Source organism: Eretmochelys imbricata, chromosome 3 (assembly GCF_965152235.1).
Source record: "Eretmochelys imbricata isolate rEreImb1 chromosome 3, rEreImb1.hap1, whole genome shotgun sequence".
Classification (NCBI taxonomy): Eukaryota; Metazoa; Chordata; order Testudines; family Cheloniidae; genus Eretmochelys; species Eretmochelys imbricata.
In genome coordinates, this window is record NC_135574.1 from 172,640,922 (window position 1) to 172,665,989 (window position 25,068).

Here is a 25,068-nt window from a genome sequence, read left to right on the forward strand (position 1 = left end):
CTAGCTATTCCAGCAGTGGAGTTTGCTTGAGCAGAGACTACCAGTAGTACAAAATATTATGCTTCTTTTGTGATGTGAACAAGTGGAGACAGAATGAGACCATCAAACTCATGGGACTTGAGCCCAGATTTTAACTTAGGACTCCTGAGCTAAAGAACTATTGCACTGACCCATTGTGCCATCTAATAGCTCTCCTCTTTATTTCCTCTCCCCTTCCCACATTGACAGCTTTCCCAATGTAGAAATAATACAACTCAAGAAACAAAAAATCCTAATGTTCTGGTCAATTAGTAGTTTGTTGCATGAGGCCTTTAAAGTTTGTTGCTCTTGGTTCAGCAGCCTTGCCATGGCATGCAACGCCGCAACTGCTCACAGGAAGAAACCAGCCTTGATTGTGTTTTGCCCATGTTTTGTTTTTATACTGACTGCCTTTACAGTAGTAGAAGATTGATTCTGTGGTTTCCCTTTTGCGTTTCAAAGTCCTGAACAATGTACATAGGTCCTGGCTGTATTCAGAACCTTCTGAAAACTTGCCTGACATCACCTCATCGTGTCTCAGTAGGTGATGGTGTTTTTGCTGTCATAGCTCCTAGTGAGTAGAATTCACATCCTGCAGATATCTGCCTCATTTTATCCCTCCCCAATTTTAAAAAAGCATTTGAAAATAGACTGTTCAGAGGTATTTTTATCTTAAATCTGGCCATGTAGAGAACCCCACTTCCTTCCTTATATTTTTCCAGTGATAGCATCTTATTTGTTTTTTAAATTTTAATTAATTCAATGCATGATGCTTTAAATATTATTGCACTTTTGTTATGAAGCACCTCTGTGAGGGGGTTAGGTGGAGGTTGATAATATAAACTTACATATTATTATTTTATATCCAGACCTGCCAGTTGTTTATAAATGCTGCAGTTGACTCTCCTGCCATTGATTACCATGTATCTTTGGCACAGAGTGCTTTGCAGATCTGCCTCACACATCCCGAGCTTCAAAATGAGATCTGCTGCCAGCTCATTAAGCAGACAAGACGACGACATCCGCAGAACCAGGCAGGACCAATACAGGTATGAATAACTTCTGTTAATGGAATGTCCTTCACATGAGCAATGAAGAGCTTTGACAGACCATTGAGTACAGGAAAGAACTCTGCATGCTTAAGTAAAATTTACATCTTTGTGCTATGCTTTATTGTAAATCAGAAGAATAAGGGTAAAGAACATCCCCATCTCTTTTAAGGGCTGAACACAAATACAAGTGGGTTTACTTGAGCTAAAGTCTAAAGTAAGGTGTAACACAGAGACCCCTATGGTTCTCCTATCAGCTGCTGCATGCTTCCTTGAGAGCCTGTCTTTCTTCCTGAGTTAATTCTAGATTCAGCCCCTAACTCACACAGCACATTTGTCTTTAGAATGTGCTTGAGGAGAGGCAATTAATTCCCTACATTTGGCCATGCACTTCAATATACCTGTTTTCAAGACAAGTATCCTCTTTCCACTGCCTGACCTTACAACCTCCCACACGATCTTGTACACATACTGTACAAATAATGTATATGTAGAACCTAATTGTGGTTCTTCACTCTGCTTTATTAGGAGAACTTCATTGTTCTTCAAATTAGTAAGTAGGAAAAAAAATTAAACTGAGGGGGGAAAAGGGATTATAGTCTAAGTGATATGTACAGATATGGATTAGTAGTGCATGTGAGTAGCAGTACACAGAGAGCTAGGAAAGACACAGGAGAATTTAATGAGGAAAAAGTTTATTTAATACATTGACTTCATGTGTTTTTATTCATTACCCTGAGTTTATATTTGGAACATTGTTAAGTTGACACATACTGCAGTTGATGGTTTTAATTTAACCTTTTTCTTTTTTGACACTCTTGTACCATTCATTGATAGGGCCTTTCTTTATGGATGAAAAAAGTGTTGTTATAATCTTCCATAATGGTTTTAAAAGTACATTAAAGTGCTTTAATAAAATAAAAATAATGGGATGAGAGAATGTTTTGAGGTCCCAGATCATTACGGGAACGTATGTTTTTTTTCTCTCAAACACTTTCATGTCACTATCTGTCCCAAATAAAAGTTTGATCCATCTCCCATTGAAGTCCATTAATTTTTCCATTAATTTAATGCCCTAAATGGGCTTTGAGAAAGAAACTCTGCAAATGCTTAGAGGGATAAAATAATAACATTCCCACCTAACCTGCAGGCAAGGTGTGAAGCTGCCACATAGGTCATCCTCAGCATCTGTCCTGGGCCAGAGGAGTGTGGATAGGAGGATAGCATCAACAAATGAAATCTGGGGGAAAAATGTATTATAGGTAGATCTATAGTTGAGGTTTCCTGATATTTTCCATTATAAGTCCCTGTTTTCAGTTGCTTATAACTTGGCCATCTTTAACCATTTGGGCTGAAATTTTCCACATGAGGGTGTTTGCCTCAGGCTGATTTATTGTGGGAAATATACAGTAAAAATGTTCAGCAGTTTCTCAGAATGAGGCCAAGGAAAAATATGTTTTACCCAAGTTAAAAAATTCTTGCAATGCTTTGTTGAGATGCTCTAATGCCTGCACGCTTTGGAGCAGGGACTTGAAATTTATTTGGTTGCCTTGGTGTTGGGGCTGTGCCTTTTCCCCCAAATCTGGTTAAATTACAAGACTCTAAAATTTTGTTTGCACATGCTCAGTAGAGACTTATTAGAGTTTGGCAGCTAAATTCTCTGAATATTCCATGCATGTGGGCATGCAGGAGGTGAACATCACTTGCATTTGCTCCTTCCACCACCCATGGGTAGCTGTGTTGCCATGCACAGGACCTGAGAGCAGGGAGGCCATCTTCCTTTCACTCTCAGTGCAATTGTAATTTGGCCCCCTTGAGTGTATGCATATATATAGTCTTTAATTACATGGTCACAAACTATTTTTTCCACAGTACTCAAGCCTTATTCAGTGCACAGTATGACTAGTGATCTGGGAATGGATCAGGATGTGTCATGAATGAGACTGTGGTCTGTAGGATCCCTGCTTTATTTGTTGCAAATGTTGGAGGTTGCGTAGGGAGGGAGGGAGGGGACAGCAGCCAGAGATGGAATGGGTTTGTGGTTTAGGGAATTGAATGCCACCTTAAATGGATTTAATTCCTATTTGATGCAGGACAAGTTATTTAAACCAATTTTTTCATTAACTATGTAGTTCTTCATTTCTGGGTGCCCCACTTGAGATACCTCTGGGCTGCAGAAGTGAAGGCACTCATAACTGCCCCTGGAATCCATGAAAGCTGAACAAATAAAATGCTACATTCTCTGGAAAAAAAAAGTCAGGTTATAGACATTTCAAAGTGGGCACCAAAATTATTTTACACTTCATTGACATTAATGTCTTTGTGCATTAGTTCCCCATATGTAAAATAGGGATAATAATATCACTTACCTCACAAGGGTGTTGTGAAAATAAATTCATTAATATTTGTAAATCAGTGGTGAAGTGGTGAGCCCCTTAAAAAAGCCCCTGAGGAAATTAATAATTCTGTATTCAGAGTAGGTTTGAATAGTATGCAATAAATAAGTCTTGGGTCTACACATTGAACAATGATAAAAAAAAGTCAAATAGCTGCTCATTCAGTGAGCATTATTCATCCTGTGCACTGAATGAGGCAGGGGTCCTGTGGGGGGAAAAGGGATGTAATTAAAGACTATGTATAATGCATACTCACAGGGGAGCCAAATTAAGGTGGCACAGGCAACCTTGATTCAGGTATTTCCCAACATTTTAGTGATTGACTTTGCAACTTAGTTTTCTTTTAATGCAGTTTTTTGTATGGAATTTTATATAAACTGAACCAAAAAAAGTTACAGGGAGGGGGAGACATGGAAATAGAGATAAAGACATCTTGGGCTTCCAATGAGGTGGTATCCCAATTCATTTAAGTTTTTTACCTGTAGTTTTGAGCTTTTCCTTCCAATATAAAATTGTCTGTCATTTTATCTGGCATTTTGCACAATGAACTGCACTGTTGATCAGTCACCACAGCAGGAAGTTATTCTACTTTGTAAGATGCCCAAAATAATGTTTTTTTCTTTTTTCCAGGGTTTGCAGCTGTTAGCTCTCTGTGTTGGACTATTCCTTCCTCAGCACCCATTCCTTTGGCTCCTCAAAGTTCACTTAAAGAAGAATGCCGATTCCAGGTGTGCCTACGTATTACTAGCTGTACAAGTCCTACTCATGGAACTTCTAGGATACATTTTAAAATCAACATTGACATATTTGTGGACAAATGCTACAAAAGTATAATTTGTACACATAACTTGTGTGCATCACTTGGAAAATTTATCATTTGTTTTGAAAATTGCACTACAGTATTCTGAACACATGATGTAAAAGCATGAAAAGCGCAAAATATAGCTGTTACCCAAAACATTCTGAGGCAAATTCATTTCTGACAAAACTGTTAGTTTCAGTGGATTAACACCTTTTATATTCTCACCTTTGATGGAAAAATCTGTTGGAAACATTGCAAGGAAACCTCAGAGTTCTCCTTCCATTTGGATGTTTCAGAGGGTTTACTCACAGCTTAGCACATAGTGGATCAGTTCATGAGCCATGCCCTGTTTCTCTTTTTGTCACAGAACTGAATTTGGGAAATATGCAATTTACTGTCAGCGATGTGTTGAGAGAACCCAGCAGAATGGGGACCGAGAAGCAAGGCCATCAAGGATGGAAATCCTTTCAACCCTTCTAAGAAATCCCTACCACCACTCGTTGCCCTTCAGTATTCCAGTGCATTTCATGAATGGTATATACCAGGTACGGTTCATAAGCATGATATTTAACTTGCCCAATCTGATTTTATTTGCACCGTCGTAAAGTGGTTATGTATGATAGCCAAGATGAAGGAGGGAGAACTATGAGCATTAAAGTAAATACAGCTTGAATTTCTCCTTGCTGGTAGTTGGCAAGGGACTAGGCAAATTTGATCAGATTTGATCAGTGTTTCAGGAAAAGAAAAAGTTTTGAGCAAAACATCTTTAAAAAAAAATTAAAAACCCATTATTGCCGAAGTAGTATCCACTTGATTTTTCTTGTTTAACCAATCAACCACATGAATGGAGCAGTCTGGAGAAGAGAGCAGAGTGTTAGAGGTATTCCCTCCAACTGAGCACCTTGGAAGCTGGGTAGCTCGTGGAAGGTCATGGAGGCACATGTGTAACTCTGATCATTACAGGCAGAATATGCTCCATAGTCTCTTGGGGCCAATCAAGATCCCATTGAAGTCTGAGGAGACCTTTCTATTGACTTCATTCGGAACTGCATCAGCCCTTTGTGCCTAAATATGTTCCTAATGATTAGAGCTGGTCAGAATTTTCTGTCAATATATCTTTTCACAGAAAATAGCTTTTCAATTAAATCAAATAAATAAAGATCAATTTTCTTTAAAAAAATTTCTAGTTTTGGCAACTGAAAAACATCATGTCATGAATAACGCTTGTTCCCCAGTGGCCTTTCATGCTGTCCAGGCATAAACACATGCAACAGAGTCCTCTGACCCTCCAGCCAGGCTCCCTCCAGTGTCTAGACCAGGGATGGGCAAATTACAGCCTGCAGGCTGGATCCGGCCTGTCAGGACTTTGGATCGATCCTGCAGGATTGCCACCCCAGTGGCGCTGCGGGCACCCGTGCCACTCCCAGAAGCGGCTGGCACAATGTCCCTGCGGCCCCTGGGTGAGGGGAGACAGAGGGTTCCGTGTGCTGCTCTCACCTGCAGGCACTGCCCTTCGTAGCTCCCAGTGGCCAGGAACTGGGAACCGTGGCCAATGGGAGCTTCGGGGAAGGTTCCCACAAGCGAGGGCAACATGCAGAACCCTCATCCCTCCCCTCCCCCAGGGCTGCATGGACTTGGTGCCGGCCGCTTCTGGGAACGGCATGGGGCCAGGACAGGCAGGGAGCCTGCCTTAGCCCCGCTGTGCGCTGCTACCACCCCGGAGCCACTCAAGGTAAGTGGCACCGGGCCAGAGCCCACACCCCTCCTGCACCCTAGCCCCCTGCCACACCCCACATCCCTCCCGCACCCCAACCCCTGCCCTGAACCCCCTCCTGCACCCCAACCCCTGCCGTGAGTGCCCTTGTACATCCCACACTCCTCCTCTGCCCCAACCCCCTGCTTTGAGCCCCCTCATACACCCCACCTCCACCCCAACCCCCTGCCCCAAGCCCCTTCCTACACACCGCACGCCCCCTACACCTCAACCCCCTGCCCCAGGCCCTACATTCATGGCCCTGCATGCAAGTTCCCCATCCAGATGTGGCCCTCAGGCCAAAAAGTTTGCCCACTCCTGGTCAAGACTCTTTTAGGGATATAGTGTCTTTAAAGGTTTCAGAGTAACAGCCGTGTTAGTCTCTAAGGTGCCACAAGTACTCCTTTTCTTTTTGCGAATACAGACTAACCAATTTATTTGAGCATAAGCTTTCATGAGCTACAGCATCCGATGTTGCATCCGATGAAGTGAGCTGTAGCTCACGAAAGCTTATGCTCAAATAAATTGGTTAGTCTCTAAGGTGCCACAAGTGTCTTTAAAGGCTTTCAAAATACCAGCAACGCATGGGACATTCCTTCAGTCACCAGATATCTGGCATCTTTGAGTTTTCTCTTAGTCCTGCCCCTTCTTCCAAGGCCCAGCTTTCCTTTCATCCTACCCTTCTTTCAGGACCTAAAGCCCTGACTGTTTCCTTCTCCTATAGCCCATCTTTCTCTTCTAAACTCCCACCACCACCGCAGATTACCATTTGCCTAGCCTCCTCCCCTCTTTTAAACTGCAGTATTTCCTATTCCTATTAGCTCTCTCTTCCTGAACCACACCCTCCATAGGTGACAGTCATCAATTTCATTAACCCTTTCAGCTGATCCTCATGTCTCAGTTATCATCAATCCCTTATTAGCCACAGCCCAGGCTAACGCCTTCCCATCTCTGAAAGACAGATGAGGCCCTTTACAGGGGCCATGTCACCCTGTGACATAGTAGAACTCCCCTTAACTTCAGTATAGGATCAGTATTTGATCTAGTATCCCTTCTGTGAATTATGGAATGTAAATAATTTTAAAATCATGTAGTTGTGCACTGAATATCATTTTTATTTCCTGGTATAAAGAAAAACTCTGCTTTCAAAACTTTTTTATAAAACTAAAAAAGTATTCAATATATATCCAACAAACAAATATATATATACTTGGATCTCCATTAAGTCATCACCTTAAAGTTTCAAAGATAAATGCTTGAGATCAAAAAGAATTTAACCATCCATGATGCTTATATATTGGTTTGAAGAGAATCATAGAATATCAGGGTTGGAAGGGACCCCTGAAGGTCATCTAGTCCAACCCCCTGCTCGAAGCAGGACCAATTCCCAGTTAAATCATCCCAGCCAGGGCTTTGTCAAGCCTGACCTTAAAAACCTCTAAGGAAGGAGATTCTACCACCTCCCTAGGTAACGCATTCCAGTGTTTCACCACCCTCTTAGTGAAAAAGTTTTTCCTAATATCCAATCTAAACCTCCCCCACTGCAACTTGAGACCATTACTCCTCGTTCTGTCATCTGCTACCATTGAGAACAGTCTAGAGCCATCCTCTTTGGAACCCCCTTTCAGGTAGTTGAAAGCAGCTATCAAATCCCCCCTCATTCTTCTCTTCTGCAGGCTAAACAATCCCAGCTCCCTCAGCCTCTCCTCATAAGTCATGTGTTCTAGACCCCTAATCATTTTTGTTGCCCTTCGCTGGACTCTCTCCAGTTTATCCCCATCCTTCTTGTAGTGTGGGGCCCAAAACTGGACACAGTACTCCACATGAGGCCTCACCAATGTCGAATAGAGGGGAACGATCACGTCCCTCGATCTGCTTGCTATGCCCCTACTTATACATCCCAAAATGCCATTGGCCTTCTTGGCAACAAGGGCACACTGCTGACTCATATCCAGCTTCTCGTCCACTGTCACCCCAAGGTCCTTTTCCGCAGAACTGCTGCCTAGCCATTCGGTCCCTAGTCTGTAGCGGTGCATTGGATTCTTCCGTCCTAAGTGCAGGACCCTGCACTTATCCTTATTGAACCTCATCAGATTTCTTTTGGCCCAATCCTCCAATTTGTCTAGGTCCTTCTGTATCCTATCCCTCCCCTCCAGCGTATCTACCACTCCTCCCAGTTTAGTATCATCCGCAAATTTGCTGAGAGTGCAATCCACACCATCCTCCAGATCATTTATGAAGATATTGAACAAAACCGGCCCCAGGACCAACCCTTGGGGCACTCCACTTGATACCGGCTGCCATGCTCCCAAGACATGCTCCCAAGAGATATGAAATAAAACCAATAAAGTCTTAAATGTCACTATAATTGGTTAGTTAGTTGGGCCCAGATCCTCATAGGTATTTAGGCTCCTAGCTTCCATTGTAATCAGTGGGACTCCATGAGCCAGTTTTTCTAAGACATTTTGTTACTAATAAAAGCGGTGTGGTTTCTTTTGTGTGCAGAGCCTGGTAGATACCTCTGTCCTTAAGCACAAACATGAAGTTCAGGGAAGTGCCAGAGACAAGTATCTGAGTAGAGACAATTAGCCACCTGTTACTAAAATTCTTTAGTACCAAAGACAGAACAGGAAACTTGATAAATATTTACACCAGTAGACGTGGGAGGTAAAAGATACATCTTTGGACAATTTTCCACTATATTACTGCTCCTGAAATACAATATAAAATGTATTTCAGACATATAGTTTTAATCTAATCAAGCCTCCTGTTAAGTTATCTATAATCTTACCTGCTGAGTCACCCTGTCATAATTTTTTGTTACAGTATTTCTAATAATATTTTTCCTCAGAGGAACATATCTAGTTGCCTTTTTAAATCAAACATTTAGATTAATTCAAATCTATAGTTTAGTAAATAAAAAAAGCCTAGAAAAGCATTTATCTAGAGATTAAGTTTGGGCTGGAAAACAAAAAAAGGAAAATAACAGTTTAATAACAGTCTGACATGCTATGTATAATAGTCTTTGATTTGGTAAACAAAATGCAATGACTTGTAACAGGTAAGCAAAGTTTTTGACATAACATTTGCTCAATAGGGCAGAATAAAGACCACCAAACTGTCTTATTTTTTCCCAGAATTTACAAATTTAAATCCTGACTAAATTTTTGTCTAATCTATAGTGGAATTTATCAAGCTGTAATGACAATAAGCTATCCAAGGAGGATGGAACAGGGCACTCTCTTTCCATGTATGTTCTAGAAAGTGTCTTGTCCTTCTTCAAAATCTTACATTTAATATTTTTGAGAGTTTTTGTAACTAAAGTGTTTTGTTTTCCTCTGTTCAGGTTGTTGGGTTTGATGCCTCCACCACGGTGGAAGAATTTCTGAACACCCTTAACCAGGACACAGGAATGAGAAAACCAGTCCAGTCAGGATTTGCATTATTTACTGATGATCCTTCTGGCAAGGATATAGAGCACTGTCTTCAAGGAAACATCAAGGTAAACAAAACTCTTTAATGAGCTGCACATATTAAACAACAAAAATATCTTAATTTTACAGAGGCCTTTTCAAACAAACAATTTAAGGGAAAATTATTTCCTCATTAAATGCTTTTTGCTTTTCCTCATTTGACATACATCAAAGGAAAGATGAAAACAAACTCTAATTTTTCACTCTGAAATTCATTCAGTGGAATACATTTAAAAGCATTGCCGGGCAGACTAGAATGGCTCAGGGAATTGATGATGGGACAAGGAACTTTTCACCTCTAGGACACCAATTTACATGAGGACGGTTATTAGTGACTAAAAGTGATTACAGTCTAATGCTCATTCAGTGGCTTTAGTTGGTATTCTCAGTCCAACTCCTGTGGACAACAAAGGTCTGAATACTCAGAAGTCCTGGAGAGCTCTCAGAGCTGGAGAGGTGAAGTATACTGGAGTAGAAGTCTCCAGATGTGGGCTGTGACATGAAGATTGAACTACCGTATCTTGTGCTCTGCAAGTCCTGTGGTTACAAGACTTCAGCGTCCAGTGCTGGTAACCTGGTACCTGTCATAACATTAGATTTACTATAAATTTAGAAATATAAATCCATCTCCTAAAATACCAAAATACAAACATCTCTTCTAATTTGTTGCTCAAGTGAGGGATGTATTTGAGAATCAAAGAAAGGGGCTGACAGATCTGGAAAGAATGTCAGAGGTTTTCCTATCCAATATGAGGAGGAAAAGGTTTAGGTACATTGAGCACTGCAACCTACTGAACTGAAATGTTATTTATATGGATTCTGAAGGGATGTAGTTATCCCTACAACTCAGGATTAAGGTATTTACAGCAGGGTTGGGAAGACACAGCATAATCAACGGTTTACTATAATGTTACATCATTGTCCTCGCAAGGCCAGTTAGGGACTGGGACTACTATTGAAGCTGCTCCCTCAGCCCTGGGGAGTAAGGAATGCTGGGTACTACCATCAGGCAGCCCTATTACACCCTTCTGCCCTGTTCAGAGAAGTATTAACTGGCTTCAGGGGGCTCTGCATCGAGCCCTCTATGGCTGGAAGAAGGGTCATCATGATGCAACCGGAGGTAAATAGGGCCATGGAGGATTTCTCTTTCCGAAACAAAACAAAACCAAAAACCCATAACATGGAAGGCAAAAAAAAAAAAATCTATTAAACACGGTTTACTTATCCTCATATTCTGTTTTCTATTAACATGAGATTTTGACGCCCTTTGGATTCTGTTAACATTTCTGCTGAGTCTTTCCAAGGGGGTCACTAAATAGTTTCTTCCCATCTAGTCTGAATGGATTAGGGTGCTGCCATTGCAACACTCTCTTCCTTTGGTCTGGGAAGAAGGGACCAAGTGAGTCTCCAACTTGCACAAAACACTGGTGAGAAAGAGAATCATCCACAGCATGCAGTATAGTTGTTTAATTATCCTCTTTATAAAAGTCATTAGTTTGATTAATTATAAAACAACTAGTTTTGGATAATTACATATGTGTTGGCTCCTGCTAAATTATATACCTGTCCTTTCTGTATAAACATTTTATGGCTGGATTCCAAAACCAAGGTCTGTCTGGTAGGATAAGCGAATAACAACAACAAAATCTGACTACTAAATCCTCAACTAAAAAGTGCCTGTACAGGTACTTTTTGCAAGTTTAAAAATTAAAGCTACATGATTTTTCTGAGTTACAGTAATTGAAATTCTTTCATAATAAACAGATGGTTTCCTTCAAAGTGCTGTTTTGGCAAGAAACTACAGAACTGACAGTTCCACACATTCATTTTCCTTTTAGATCTGTGACATTATTTCTAAATGGGAGCAGGCCTCCAAAGAACAGCATCCTGGGAAATGTGAAGGCACAAGAACTGTGCGCCTTACGTATAAAAACAGGTATATAATACTGAATATAATTCCACTATTGTGTCCTAGGGATTTTCTTTAATTTGTATGGTGTTTATTATCTAGAAAGGTATTAGCTGAATCAAAGCTTACTCCAAAATGTTAAAATAGAGAAAGAGACTGCAACCTTTGTTAAATAAATTAGCTCCACTACTATCAATATTTTGGAAACCTTCATATAAACCTTGGATTTTTATTTTTCTTAAATTTAGCAGATTGGGAAGTACGGAGTAAGCTAGGCAGGCAAATCCTGGTTTGTTTTCCTTAGTCAATCTGCTGGCGTATTGGACACCCCTTCCCATGACCCTGCTTAAGGCTGTGGCTCCTTCCCACATCCTCCACCAGGCCATCTTTCCCTTGATGAACCCACCTTCCAAGCATCTTGCACCTGGCAAGATCTCATTTGTTGAGGTTTAGATGCTATGCTTGTCTTTCATGTGGGTTCCACCTGCGCAAATATAAAATAAGGAGCATGCAGATCCGATGTGCATGGAATTTTAAACATATAGCATGAACCTAACAAGAAGAGAGCAAGAGCAGGCTGTTTTGATTAATGGGATCTCTAAAAGTAGAGGTCTTAGGGGTACATCTGTAGGAGAAGGATGAGATAATAGTGAGTTTAACATTATGTGCATAATAAGCAACAGCCACAGGTTGACATTTCATAATTTAGTAGTAAAAAGGACAACACATAGTAGTTTCTGTCAAAAGTTGTTTTCTCTTACTCTGTTTAGCTTGGAAAACTAATGTCCAATTTTGTCTACAGTCTATATCCAGTAAAATGGAATAGATTATGTTGTGTACCAGTATTTCATTTTTTAATTTGTAGGTGAAGCTTATGAGATTGAGGAGCACTTGTCTTGACCTACAACATCCCCTTTGCTCAGTCCTTGGTCTCTCCTGAGCATTAGTTGCTAATTGTGCCAAACTTTGCTGGAACTTGAGTTTTGGATACATGGGGACTAGGCTGACACTACCAAATTAAAGACCCTAGTTCTACAGAGGTGAAAAACCACTGTACTAATTTGCAGTATTATGTACTTGGAAGGTCTGTGATTCCTCAGTTGTCAAGTGGTGTTGAATTTCATGAAAGCAAAATATAAATCAATGCTTAATTGTGAAATCATTAAACTTTATTCATTTAGATTCAACAAGCTACAGATCTTTTGGTGGGTATTTATATCTTTAATTACTTTCAAAGTGGCATTTAAATTCTATTCATGTTTAAACTTTTTAGTCTGATTTCTTATCATTCACTTAAATAAGATACCAGTATGTGTGCAATGATACTTTTTTTAAAATTTTAAAACTAAGGGCATGTATTAAGTAATCAGTTTAAACAGCAGAGTAGCTAGCCTTCAAATTTCATTATAGATTTCCAGGATTTTACTCCTGTGCTGTCCCTGTTCTATGGAAATGAGCAATGGGCTTAACTGGAGCAAAAAAGTTTAAAATGACAAGATACTAGAGGGTCACTTTTTCCCACCTTTTAGAAGTAGTGAATGTATAGCTAGCAAAATGGTTTAGAGTGACAATTCTGGAGGTTGATTTCCTCCATTTGTCCACAGATTTAGTACAGTGGCAGTAAAAGCTTTTAAGTGCTACCCTTCCTCTGTGCCTCAACTCTGCTCTGGACAGGTTACCTTCAGAGCTGAAGTGTTAATAAGTCTCTGTGCACATTCATTCTTTGTCCTAGCTGCTGAGGCTACCATTTGTGATAGAAACACTTATCCATTAGGAACTGGATTGATATCACCAACTCATTTCACATGATTCAATGTAAGCCATCAGATGGTAACAATTTTTGGTCAGAGCTGACTTCAAACTAGTGACCCAGAGGTGCAAGGTCATAGGTCTCATTACTAATCACCAGGGTCCATTTAATACCCCTATTTTCATTTTTAAATAACTTTTCTTTCTTCTTTTGTAGGCTTTATTTCTCAGCTCAAGTCCGTGGGGAAACAGACCGGGAAAAGCTGCTGTTAATGTATCAAACAAACGATCAGATAGTAAATGGACTTTTTCCTGTCAACAAAGAACTGGCACTGGAAATGGCGGCTCTTTTAGCTCAGGTAATCTATGAGTTTATGGTAACAGTCAGCTTGTACATTAAGGGGCCAGTGCTGACCACTTTCTACTCCTATTGACATCAGTGTTAAGGAGGGAGGTTCTCAGCACCTTGCACGATCAGGTCCTAGTTAATTAAACATAGCATAGCCATTTGCTTTTGTTACAGGGATCCTTGAACAGGTCTCCCCATTCACCGTGCCATGAATAACTTCTGAAAATTATATATACCATAATAATACAGCTTAGAGATGTTTCAGTAGATATACCTATGAATTAGATTTATTTTCATAAAGAAGAAAAACTCAGATCACAAAGTTTGAGAGTTACTTTATGGATTGGCTTAATTAGATCTTGTCAATTTACACCAGCTGAAGATTTGTCCCTCTATATGAAATACTGTGAAATGCAAGAAAATGCTATACAATAGGTTTTGTACTTTAAACTTGATTTGTGCTAACTAATTTTTGCTTGGTGAATTTAATGTAATTAGAAGTGAAATATAACTTACACTATTTTTACATCAGTGAAAATAAAATTTAATGGACAAAACATTTTAAGTTTTACAGTATGCTAATCAACAAGACAATGCATAAAAGGTATTTAATTTCTAAAATGACTCTGTACAAACAAAGATCTCTTTCCTGGCCTTTCCACTAGGTAGAGATTGGGGACTTCGAAAGACCTTTCTCAACTCCAGCAGGGCAAGTTACTTCTCCCTCCAAGTCCAATCAGACATTGAAACAAGTTGTGGAAAGATTTTACCCAAAGAGGTATAGGCATGGCTGTTCAGAAGAACAGTTAAGGTGAGAGGGGGAAAGTATTATGATAGACAAGATGTGAATGTTTTTACTTTTAGTGTTCTGTTATGTTTAGGGACGAAGGCAGGCTTTCAGTTATATTGGAAGATTTAGATATACAATTATGAGAAATTTTTGTCTAGAGCTATATATGAAACTGAAATTCTTTTTACCAAATGGCCTAGGGAGAACCCCTTTCCTCTGAATCTTTGTTACCCAAATATACAATAGGATTATTAATCATGTATTTTAGCAAAATGCTCTCAGAATACACAAATTAGGATCTTATAACCTTTACTCACATTGGACCAGATTCTGACACTCTTACTCACCTGGAATATTATTTTACTCAGAAAATAATCCCATTGAAATGAACAAGACGATTAAGGTATTACTAAAGTTGAGTAACGGTGCCACAGTCTGGTCCAAGAGTAGTCCTTACTCAAGCAGGCAGACTCATTGAACTCAACCAAACCGTTTGAATGAGTAAGAACTACTTATATAAGTAAACGTTGCAGGATTTGTATCTGTTTTAGTCAAACATTGGCTATTTCATAATTTAAGATATTTCGGACAAAAATAATGTATCTTCTAATTTCTTCTAACGTTATAGCAACTGTTTTCCTGTGGCTCCTGGCAAACAGAGCTACAGGAAAAGAAAAAAATTTGAAAAACAGGAAAATGTTATTGTAAAACCAAAGTATAGCTAGGTTAGTGTGACAGGGGTCGGTCCTCCGAGCCCCTAGGGGCGATGGAGAGCTATGGTCTCCGTGGCAGGCCTCAGCCACACCTTCCAGGCGTTGGGGAATTAGCGGGGAAGGTGCGCCGGCCAGAGTCAGTCGCGCACCCCCCAGGCCGGGGAGCGCCGGCAAGAGTCAGTCGTGCGCCCCCCAGGCCGGGGAGCGCCAGGGTAGGGGAACGCAGGCCCACCCAACTCCACTGCGTTCCAGCCCAGGGCCCTGACAGTGGCAGGAGGCAAGAGTCCCGCCGCTGGGTCAGCGGGGCTGTCCGCACCCGCTGACCAAACACACCCACCCCAAGGTGTAATTCGGCCCCTGGGCTACTTCCTACCCAGTCTCTCAGGTGAGTCGCTCCGGTCCCTCCATCTCATCCGGGTATTCCGCTGCGGGCAGCTCTGGTCCCTCCATCTCGTCTGGGTATTCCGCTGCTGGCCGCTCCCCCTCGGTGTCGGACTCACGCTGGCCCGGGCTGCAGTCAGGCCCCTCCAGGTCCTCTGGGTATTCGGCGGCTGGCAGCCCTGGTTGCCACAGGCCTTCCTCCTGGTCAGGCTTCGCCTGGGTCAGCAGCAGCAGGCTCACGAGGGAGCAGCCTGTGTCTGTCTCCCTCCCTGGTGATCTCTTCACTGGGCAGAGGGCCCCGCCCTTTGTACTTCCTGTCCCACCCTTCCCCTTCCAGGGATTGGTGGAAGCTTGGCCTGGCCCTGCCCACTCAGGTTGAAAGGGTGGCTCTTTACCCTCTGGCTCGGAGGGGAGCCACCCTGGCTCCCTACAGTTAGTCAAGAGCAGGATATAGTACCTGAAAATACTTTAATTTTTTGGTAAAAAGTTTCTATATTTCATGTTGCGGATTGTCAGGGGGTTCGGTAGTATAGCCCAGTGGCAAGAGTCTGGAGCTGTGTCATCCAGCAGCAAGAGTCTGCAGGGCCAGCCGCAGGGGAACCCAGGCCCTCCCTGCTACATCGGGTTCCAATCCAGGGCTCTGCAACTGGCAGGCTGGGTATGCAGCCTGGAGGTGGACACCACCCAAGCCTGCTCCCTGGGTTACTTTCTACTCTTCCAAAGTCACCGCAGGGTCTACTTATTCACTCACAAAGGAGCAGGGTTCTCCCTGCCTGTGATCCAGAGGCTGTTTTTCTCCAGTTTGTCAGCCCATGATCCTGAGTCTCCAGGGGGCATTTGGCAGTTCAGCAGTGGGGTCTGGTCGAGGCGGTGTGGTGCTCTTGTGGCCTCTCTGCAGAAGCTAAACAGCAGATAACTGCTCCCTTCCTCTGTCACCCTGATGACCAGGACTGCTCCATTTTGAGCATGCCCAGCTAGTGCAGCTGGGTTGGGGCCTTCCGGGTCCAGAGTTGCTTGTTAACCCTTGGCTCTCCAGTGTGGAGCTTATACATCTCCTCACAGATGTCCTTTTAATTCTACTGTCACACAGGGATACCTGTAGATGTATATCACAAGCTGCGCTGTACTTTTTCACTCTGTGCTGCTAGTACTTTTTATATTTAAAAGGGTGAAGGGGACCATCCTAGATCATTTAAATTTAATCATGGTGTTCCAGAAACAAGAAGGTACCTAAGGTTTGCTGTACACAAATGATATCAATGACTGGTTTGAAGTTTTCTATACAGCATATCTGATATGACTGAATATAGCATATAAATCAAATACTCGTTTTGACAAAATCAAAAATTGATTGGGTTTTTACTGTTTTTTCCACAACAAAATCCAAAAGTATGTTCTCATTGTGTGTTTCATTTCACTAGACAGCTTCGTCAGCGATTATCAACGAGATGGATGGCTCTCCGGGGGCACAGTGCTGCAGATTGTGTGCGCATTTATCTTACAGTAGCCAGAAAGTGGTCATTCTTTGGTGCTAAAATGTTTATGGCAAAAGTAAGGAACTTTATTAAGTCTGGGTTTTTGGGGTGGTGGTTTAAGTTTGAATGTAGTATGCAGGAGGAAAACAAATTAAGTTGAAAGTTGGTTTGAAGTGTTTGTTGCTTGAACCTCTATTCATAGAAAATTAGGGTTGGAAGAGACCTCAGGAGGTCATCTAGTCCAACTCCCTGCTCAAAGTAGGACAAACCCCAACTAAATCATCCCAGCCAGGGCTTTGTCAAGCTGGGCCTTAAAAACCTCTAAGGATGGAGATTCCACCACCTTCCTAAGTAACCCATTCCAGTGCTTCACCACCCTCCTCGTGAAAGTTTTTCCTAATATCCAACCTAGACCTTCTCGACTGCAACTTGAGACCATTGTTCCTTGTTCTGTCATCTACCACCACTGAGAACAGCCTAGCTCCATCCTCTTTGGAACCACCCTTCAGGTAGTTGAAGGCTGCTATCAAATCCCCCCTCACTCTTCTCTTCTGCAGGCTAAATAAGCCAAGTTCCCTTAGCCTCTCCTCATAAGTCTTGTGCCCCAACCCCCTAATCATTTTTGTTGCCCTCTGCTGGACTCTTCAATTTGTTCATATCCTTTCTGTGGTAGGGGGCCCAAAAATGGACACAGTACTCCAGATGTGGCCTCTCTAGTGTCAAATAGGAGAATAATCACTTCCCTCGGTCTGCTGGCAATGCTCCTACTAATGCAGCCCAATATGCCATTAGCCTTCTTGGCAACAAGGGCGCACCGTTGACTCATATCCAGCTTCTTGTCCACTGTAATCCCCAGGCCTTTTCTGCCGAACTGCTGCTTAGCCAGTCTGACCCCAGCCTGTAGCAGTGTATGGGATTCTTCCATCCTAAGTGCAGGACTCTGCACTTGTCCTTGTTGACCCTCAGATTTCTTTTGGCCCAATCCTCCAATTTGTCTAGATTATGCTGGAACCTATCCCTATCCCCTAGTGTATCTGCCTCTCCCTCCAGCTTAGTGTCATTGAGGAGCTGAGGCTGCAATCCATCTCATCATCCAGATCATTAATGAAGATGTTGAACAAAACCAGCCCCAAGACCACTTGATACCGGCTGCCAACTAGATATTGAGCCATTGATCACTACCTGTTGAGTGCGACGATTTAGCCAGTTTTCTATCCGCCTTATAGTCCATTCATCCAGACCATACTTCTTTAACTTGCTTGCAGGAATACTGTGGGAGACTGTATTAAAAGCTTTCCCCATATCCCCATTGACTGCTTTCCCCATATCCACAGAGCCAGTTATCATAGAAGGCAATCAGGTTGGTCAGGCATGACTTGCCCTTGGTGAATCCATGTTGACTGTTCCTGATCACCTTCCTCTCCTCCAAGTGCTTCAAAATGGATTCCTTGAAGATTTGCTCTATAGTTTTTCCAGAGACAGAAGTGAAGCTGTAATTCCCCGGATTCTTCTTCTCTTTTTTAAAGACGGGCACTATATTTGCCTTTTTTCCAATCGTCCGGGACCTCCCCCGATGGCCACGAATTTTCAAAGATAATGGCCAGTGGCTCTGCAATCACATCTGCCAACTCCCTCAGCACCCTTGGATGTATTAGATTCGGCCCAATGGACTGGTGCATGTCCAGCTTTTCTAAATAGTCCTTAACCTGTTCTTTCACCACTGAGGGCTGCTCACCTCCTCCCCATACTGTACTGCCCAGTGCAGCAGTCTGGGAGCTGATCTTCTCAGTGAAGACTGAGGCAAAAAAAGCATTGAATACTTCAGCTTTTTCCACATCTGTCACTAGGTTGCCTCCCCCATTCAGTAAGGGTCCCATGCTTTCCCTGACCACCTTCTTGTTTTTAACATACCTGGAGAAACCCTTCTTGTTACCCTTCACATCCCTTACTAGCAGCAACTCCAATTGTGCTTAGGCCTTCCTGATTACACCCCTGCATGCTCGAGCAATATTTTTATACTCCTCCCTAGTCATCTGTCCATGTTTCCACTTCTTGTAAGCTTCCTTTTGTGTATAAGCTCACTGAAGATTTTTCTGTTAAGCCAAGCTCGTCGCCTGCCATATTTGCTATTCTTTCTGCACATCCAGATGGTTTGTTCCTGTGCCCTCAGTAAGGCTTCTTTAAAATACTGCCAGCTCTCCTGGACTCCTTTCCCCCTCATATTAGCCTCCCAGGGGATCCTGCCCATCAGTTCCATGAGGAGTCAAGGTCTGCTTTTCTGAAATCCAGGGTCCGTATTCTGCTGCTCTCCTTTCTTCCTTTTGTCAGGATCCTGAACTCGACCATTTCATGGTCACTGTTGCCCAGGTTGCTACCCACTTTTACTTCCCCTACCAATTCTTGTTTGCGAGCAGCAGGTCAAGAGGAGCATGGCTCCTAGTTGGTTCTTCCAGCACTTGCACCAGGAAGTTGTTCACAACACTCTCCCAGAACTTCCTGGATTGTCTGTGCACTGCTGTATTGCTCTCCCAGCCGATGTCAGGGTGATTGAAGTCCCCCATGAGAACCAGGGCCTGTGATCTGGAAACTTCTTTTAGTTGTCTGAAGAAAGCCTCATCTACCTCATCCTCCCATTCTGGTGGTGTGTAGCAAACGCCCACCACAATATCACCCTTGTTGCACTCACCTCTAAACTTAACCCGAAGACTCTCAGCAGGCTTTTATCCAGTTTCATACTGGAGCTCTGAGCAATCATACTGCTCTCCTCCATACAGTGCAACTCCTCCACCTTTCCCCCCCCACCTGTCTTTCATGAACAGTTTATAGCCATCCATGACTGTGCTCCAGTCATGTGAGTTACCCCACCAAGTCTCTTATTCCAGTCACATCATAGTTTGACTGTGCCAGGACTTCCAATTATTCCTGCTTGTTTCCCAGGCTTCTTGCGTTCATGTACAGGCACCTAAGATAACTAGCCAATTGCCCTAGTTTCTCAATATGAATCAGGAAGCCTCCCCTGTTGCACCCTCCTCCTCCTCATGTTTCCTCCCGGTATCCCACTTACCGCAGGGCTTAGGTCTCCAACCCCCAGCAAACCTAGTTTAAAGCCCTCCTCACTAGGTTAGCAAGCCTGCCTGCAAAGATGCTTTTCCCTCTCTTTGTTAGATGGATCCCATCTCCTCCTAGCAATCCTTCTTCCTGGAAAATCACATGGTCGAAGAATCCAAAGCCCTCTCTCTGACACCACCTGTGCAATGATGCATTTACCTCCACAATTCAATACCTGGGCCTTTTCCTTCAACAGGGAGGATGGATGAGAACATGACTTGCACCTTAAATTCCTTTATCCTTCTTCCCAGAGCCATGTAGTCTGCAGTGACCCGCTCAAGGTCATTCTTGGCAGTATCATTGGTGCCCACATGGAGAAGTAGGAAGGAGTAGCAGTCGGAGGGCTTGATCAATCTCAGCAGACATACTGTCACATTCTGAACTCTAGCTCCAGGCAAGCAGCACGCTTCAAGTTTCCCAGTCTGGGCAGCAGATGGGTGACTGTCCCCCTTATGAGGGGGTCCCTGACCACCACCACCCATCTCCTCCTCTTGGAGTAGTGATCATGGAACCCCCATCCCTAGGGCAATGCATCCCATGCCTTCTGGTAGATGGGGCTTCCTTCTGATCCCTTTCCTCAGATGACTCTTCCAAACCATGCTTCACTGTAGTACCTGTGCAGAGAGCCTGAAAAGGATTTCTTACCTCTATCTGCATTGGGGGTACACGCGTTCTCCTCTTTCTTCTTCTGGAGGTCACATGCTGCCAATTTTCTTCCCCATTCTGCAATGCCTTCTCCGATTCTTCAGCATGCTGGGCCAGCAGTACCAAAGGCTGACTTCAATCCAAAAAGTCTACATTTTCTCTAATGCAATGCAGGGTTGATACTTGGGTCTCTAGTCCTTTAACCTTCTCTTCCAATATGGAGACCAGCTTGCACTTTGTACAGATGAAGTTGCTTCTATCCTCTGGAAGAAAGACAAACATGGCACATCTTGTGCAGGTCACAACAGCTGATTGCTCACTAGCCATATTGTCTTCCTTCTGGAGCCTCTTCAGGTGCTGTAATTACTGCTCACAGAAGCCTGAAAGGCAAAAAATCTCTGGGAACTCTCCCCAGGCAAAATCCCTCTGTTTGCCTCTCCTCTGTTCACAGCTCACTCAGTTCACAACTGGCTGCTTTTTTATAAGGCTGCTGGCTTGAAGCAGTTGCCCTGGCTCAAAGCCTTCCCTGTCAATCATTCAAGGCCCACCTGGAACAAAGCACTCCTAATTCACACTTTTCAAACAAACAATTACTGCTTGGATTAATAATAAGTAAATCCTAATAATATCTAGCCCATGTTTCCCCTGCATTCTAATGTCACTCCACACAGCATCCTCTCGCTACCTTTCACCTTGTTTTGAAGCAGCCTTTTTAAATTAATACTGTTTGGGTCTGCTTCAACTCCTATTAAAGACTTAAATGGGAGTTGGGTTTTTGTCCTTAGAAGCATTAATAGAAATTAAATGTACAGAATAAATTTCAAGCAGATTCTCCCTTACTGGCATCTAAGTTACTGTTAAACATCCCACAACTTCGTTAGTAAAGAAGACAGTATTGATTGAGACATGAATAATAGGGTTTTTATTGCTTCAGAACTTTGGGCTCCATTTACCTAAAAATCAATAAGCTAAATAAATGTTCGTGTCATGTGTCACCCTTGGACACACAAATCACAACACAGGTCTGGTAAATAAGATGTGATATCATTTTATTTCCCTTCAGACAATCCTAAGATATATACCCTAACTTCTTTGCATCACTTCTGCTTCCTTATATTTTGGTGTGATAACTGACAAATTTTAAAGTGTCTGAGTCTTTTAATTAAGTTACTATTTAAAGCTAACCCCATTTATAACATGTAATGCAATGTTTCTCTTTTTGTAGCCTCTAACATCCACACTTGAGAGTTCCTTCGTATGGCTTGTTGTACATGAAGATGGCATAAGCATTCTAGAATACAGCTTTCTGGTAAAAGAAAAATAGTTTTAGTTTAAATATATTTCAGTAGTGAATATATTGGCCAAATTCATTCCTTATGTATTGCCACTGATTTAAATGAAATTACACCAGTGCTGAAATTGGTCCTGTATGCTTAGATGTGTAGTCCCTCTCAAAGCATAAGTTTGTTACTATAAAATGTTTTAAAGTTACTGCCATTGTTATATTAGTACTGATGGTGGAAGTACCTCTTGATTACTTTGCTTGGTATTTATCATCTTTCTCAGGGAAACATTTTATATTCTATCAAACTAGTAAATGAAATGATAAAGGAAAATCATAGATAAGATTCCTACAACAACCTGAACTCTTCCCACTTGAGGCTTTCATTTAAATGATCACTCAGACAATATGCACTAATGCAAAGGGATACAAAAATGCATTTACAGTTACATAATGATTATTCCCATTGTATTTGTTGAATACAATTTGTTGTGTAAGTCATATTGCCCTGTGTTGTTCAATCATGTAATTAAAGACTTGATTCTTTTCTCACTTACAGTTGTGTAAAGTAGTAGTAACTCCATTGAAATCAATGGAGTGGCACTGGTGTAAATCTTGTGTACCTGAGAGGCTCCCTGTTTTAATTCAAATTTCCAAAGGTGTAGAATTAAATGTTGCTATCAGAATGTTAACACTGATTTTCCTTACTTGTTTAATTAAAATTTCTAACATAACATAGCACTAATGTAGACTTTTTCTCTAAACCTGCCTTTGTATTTAAAGATAGGTATAGAGCAGCGGTTCTCAAACTGTGGGTCAGGACCCCCAAGTGGGTCACTACCCCCATTTGAATGGGGTTGCCAGGGCTGACTTAGACTTGCTGAGGCCTGGGGCTGAAGCCCCTGGTATAGAGGAATTAGACAAATGTAACAAATATTAAAGGATGGAAAGAGGGAGAAGAGCAATCAAGCAGATTGAGAGGAAATAGAGGCTGCAGCGTGGTGTTACATCAACACTCTTCTCAATCCTTGAAGGTCTCCAATTTAAGTTCAGCTCAGTTTTTCTTAACATACAACTATGTACCTCAGCCTGTAAGGTTGGCCTGTCAATGGACCAGGTCACAGGCCGTCAGGCCTTGGGGTCAGAGTGGGACTTGGGAGTGAGGCCTACTGATTAGAGTTCAAACACCAAAGCCAAGGATCGAGACTGAGTCAAAGTCAGGAATCAGAGCCAACAGTCAGGACCGAAGTCAGAGTCCAGGGTTGAGGTGGAGTCAAGAGTCAGAGCTGAGGGTCGGAGCTGGATTACCAGGAGTCAGGGAAGGCAGGAGCAGGGCTGGTTCTTTGAGGAGTGTCCCTGTGGGTGCTCCACTTTAGGTATGTCCATGCACCCTGCTCTTGCAATCAGAGATTTGTTGTTTGTAGCAATGCCTGGTTGGATCGCACATGCACCATCACCTCTCCTGCTGCCTCAGATAAAGGTCCTGCCACAATAGCCCCTACTAAAGAGCCTTTTCCCAAGAAGGCTACAAAAAAGAGGGCTCAGACTTCACCTTCGCAGGAATCAGCTAAGAAAAAACACTCCCCTACTGCCAAGACCACAGTGGTATCGACGGCGCCAGGTACATTGGACTCAGACACCAGGACCATCCGGTACCATGAGTACCCAGAGAGCAAAAAAGACATGAAGCAGGCAAGCTCTGCCGGAGGCTCAAAAGGCAAAGTAAAACCCTCTGCCACGGTACCAATGGAGCTAAAGAGATACTCGGCACTGAGTGATGCAGTGGTGCTGCCTGTGGTACCTACACTGCATAGCACAAGACTCTCAGCACCGATGGCTACAATTCACATACGAGTACCACCAGCAACACTGACATAAGTACCGCCATTTCTTTTATTACAGCAGTTTAAGATACAGACCCACTGGTCTCTTCAGCACCAAAATCCCCACTCCTTGGTACCGACAGCACTCCAGTTTGATTGTACTGAGACACCTGACCACTCCACTTAGGTCTGCTCTGCCTCTCTCCAGTGATGATGAGGAGGATGAAGAATGAAGGGGAAATATATGCACCTCCTCACCAATAGCAGGACAGTCCCACCAAACAGGACACCACTCATCTTCAGAGGCACCTAGCTGGTACAGGCACCCATGGGTGCCACCTCCCATGCCATTCCCATCAGATTGGCACCACTGGGACCCCTGGACAGCATACAGGGCCCTTTATATTGCAAGCCCACCAAGATTGAGAGCACCACATTCTCCATCATCACTGTCAAGGTTCCTCCCCCACTCTGAACTCTAGGGTACAGATGTGCAGACTTGCATGAAAACCTCCTAAGCTTACTTTTACCAGCTTAGGTTAAAACTTCCCCAAGGTACAAATTAATTTTATCCTTTGTCCTTGGAATAACCACTGCCACCACCAAACTCTAACTGGGTTTACTGGGAAACATAGTTTGGACACGTCTTTCCCCCCAGAATCCTCCCAACCCACTTCCTGAGAAAGGTTTGGTAAAAATCCTTACCAATTTGCATAGGTGACCACAGACCCAAACCCTTGGATCTGAGAACAATGAAAAAGCATTCAGTTTTCTTACAAGACGACTTTTAATAGAAGTAAATAGGAGTAAAGGAATCACCCCTGTAAAATCAGGATGGTAGGTACCTTACAGGGTAATCAGATTCAAAACAGAGAATCCCCCCTAGGCAAAACCTTAAGTTACAAAAAAGACACAGACAGAAATAGTCATTCTATTCAGCACAATTCTTTTCTCAGCCATTTAAAGAAATCATAATCTAACACATACCTAGCTAGATTACTTACTAAAAGTTCTAAGACTCCATTCCTGTTCTATCCCCAGCAAAGCAGCATACCAACAGACACAGACCCTTTGTTTCTCTCCCTCCTCCCAGCTTTTGAAAATATCTTGTCTCCTCATTGGTCATTTTGGTCAGGTGCCAGCGAGGCTACCTTTAGCTTCTTAACCCTTTACAGGTGAGAGGATTTTTCCTCTGGTCAGGAGGGATTTTAAAGGGGTTTACCCTTCCCTTTACATTTATGACAATCACCCATACCAGGATCCTCAGAAACCCAGGAGGAAACTGTGGAAACTTCAGACCAGGAAGCCTTACCACTGATGAACCTATCATCTTCATCACCGGACGAAACTATA

At 42.6% G+C, this 25,068-nt stretch overlaps 1 protein-coding gene across 1 annotated transcript in view; it reads left to right on the plus strand.

The window, feature by feature from the left end:
- The window catches only part of PLEKHH2 (pleckstrin homology, MyTH4 and FERM domain containing H2), a 120,779-nt gene that overhangs the window by 85,245 nt on the left and 10,466 nt on the right, over positions 1-25,068 (plus strand). Inside the window, exons 20-28 of the mRNA XM_077813847.1 lie at positions 888-1,067; positions 4,094-4,191; positions 4,633-4,810; positions 9,365-9,520; positions 11,330-11,427; positions 13,367-13,508; positions 14,164-14,309; positions 16,804-16,933; positions 21,836-21,919. Coding sequence (XP_077669973.1) covers positions 888-1,067; positions 4,094-4,191; positions 4,633-4,810; positions 9,365-9,520; positions 11,330-11,427; positions 13,367-13,508; positions 14,164-14,309; positions 16,804-16,933; positions 21,836-21,919 — 1,212 coding nt within the window. The remainder of the gene's footprint in view (positions 1-887; positions 1,068-4,093; positions 4,192-4,632; positions 4,811-9,364; positions 9,521-11,329; positions 11,428-13,366; positions 13,509-14,163; positions 14,310-16,803; positions 16,934-21,835; positions 21,920-25,068) is intronic.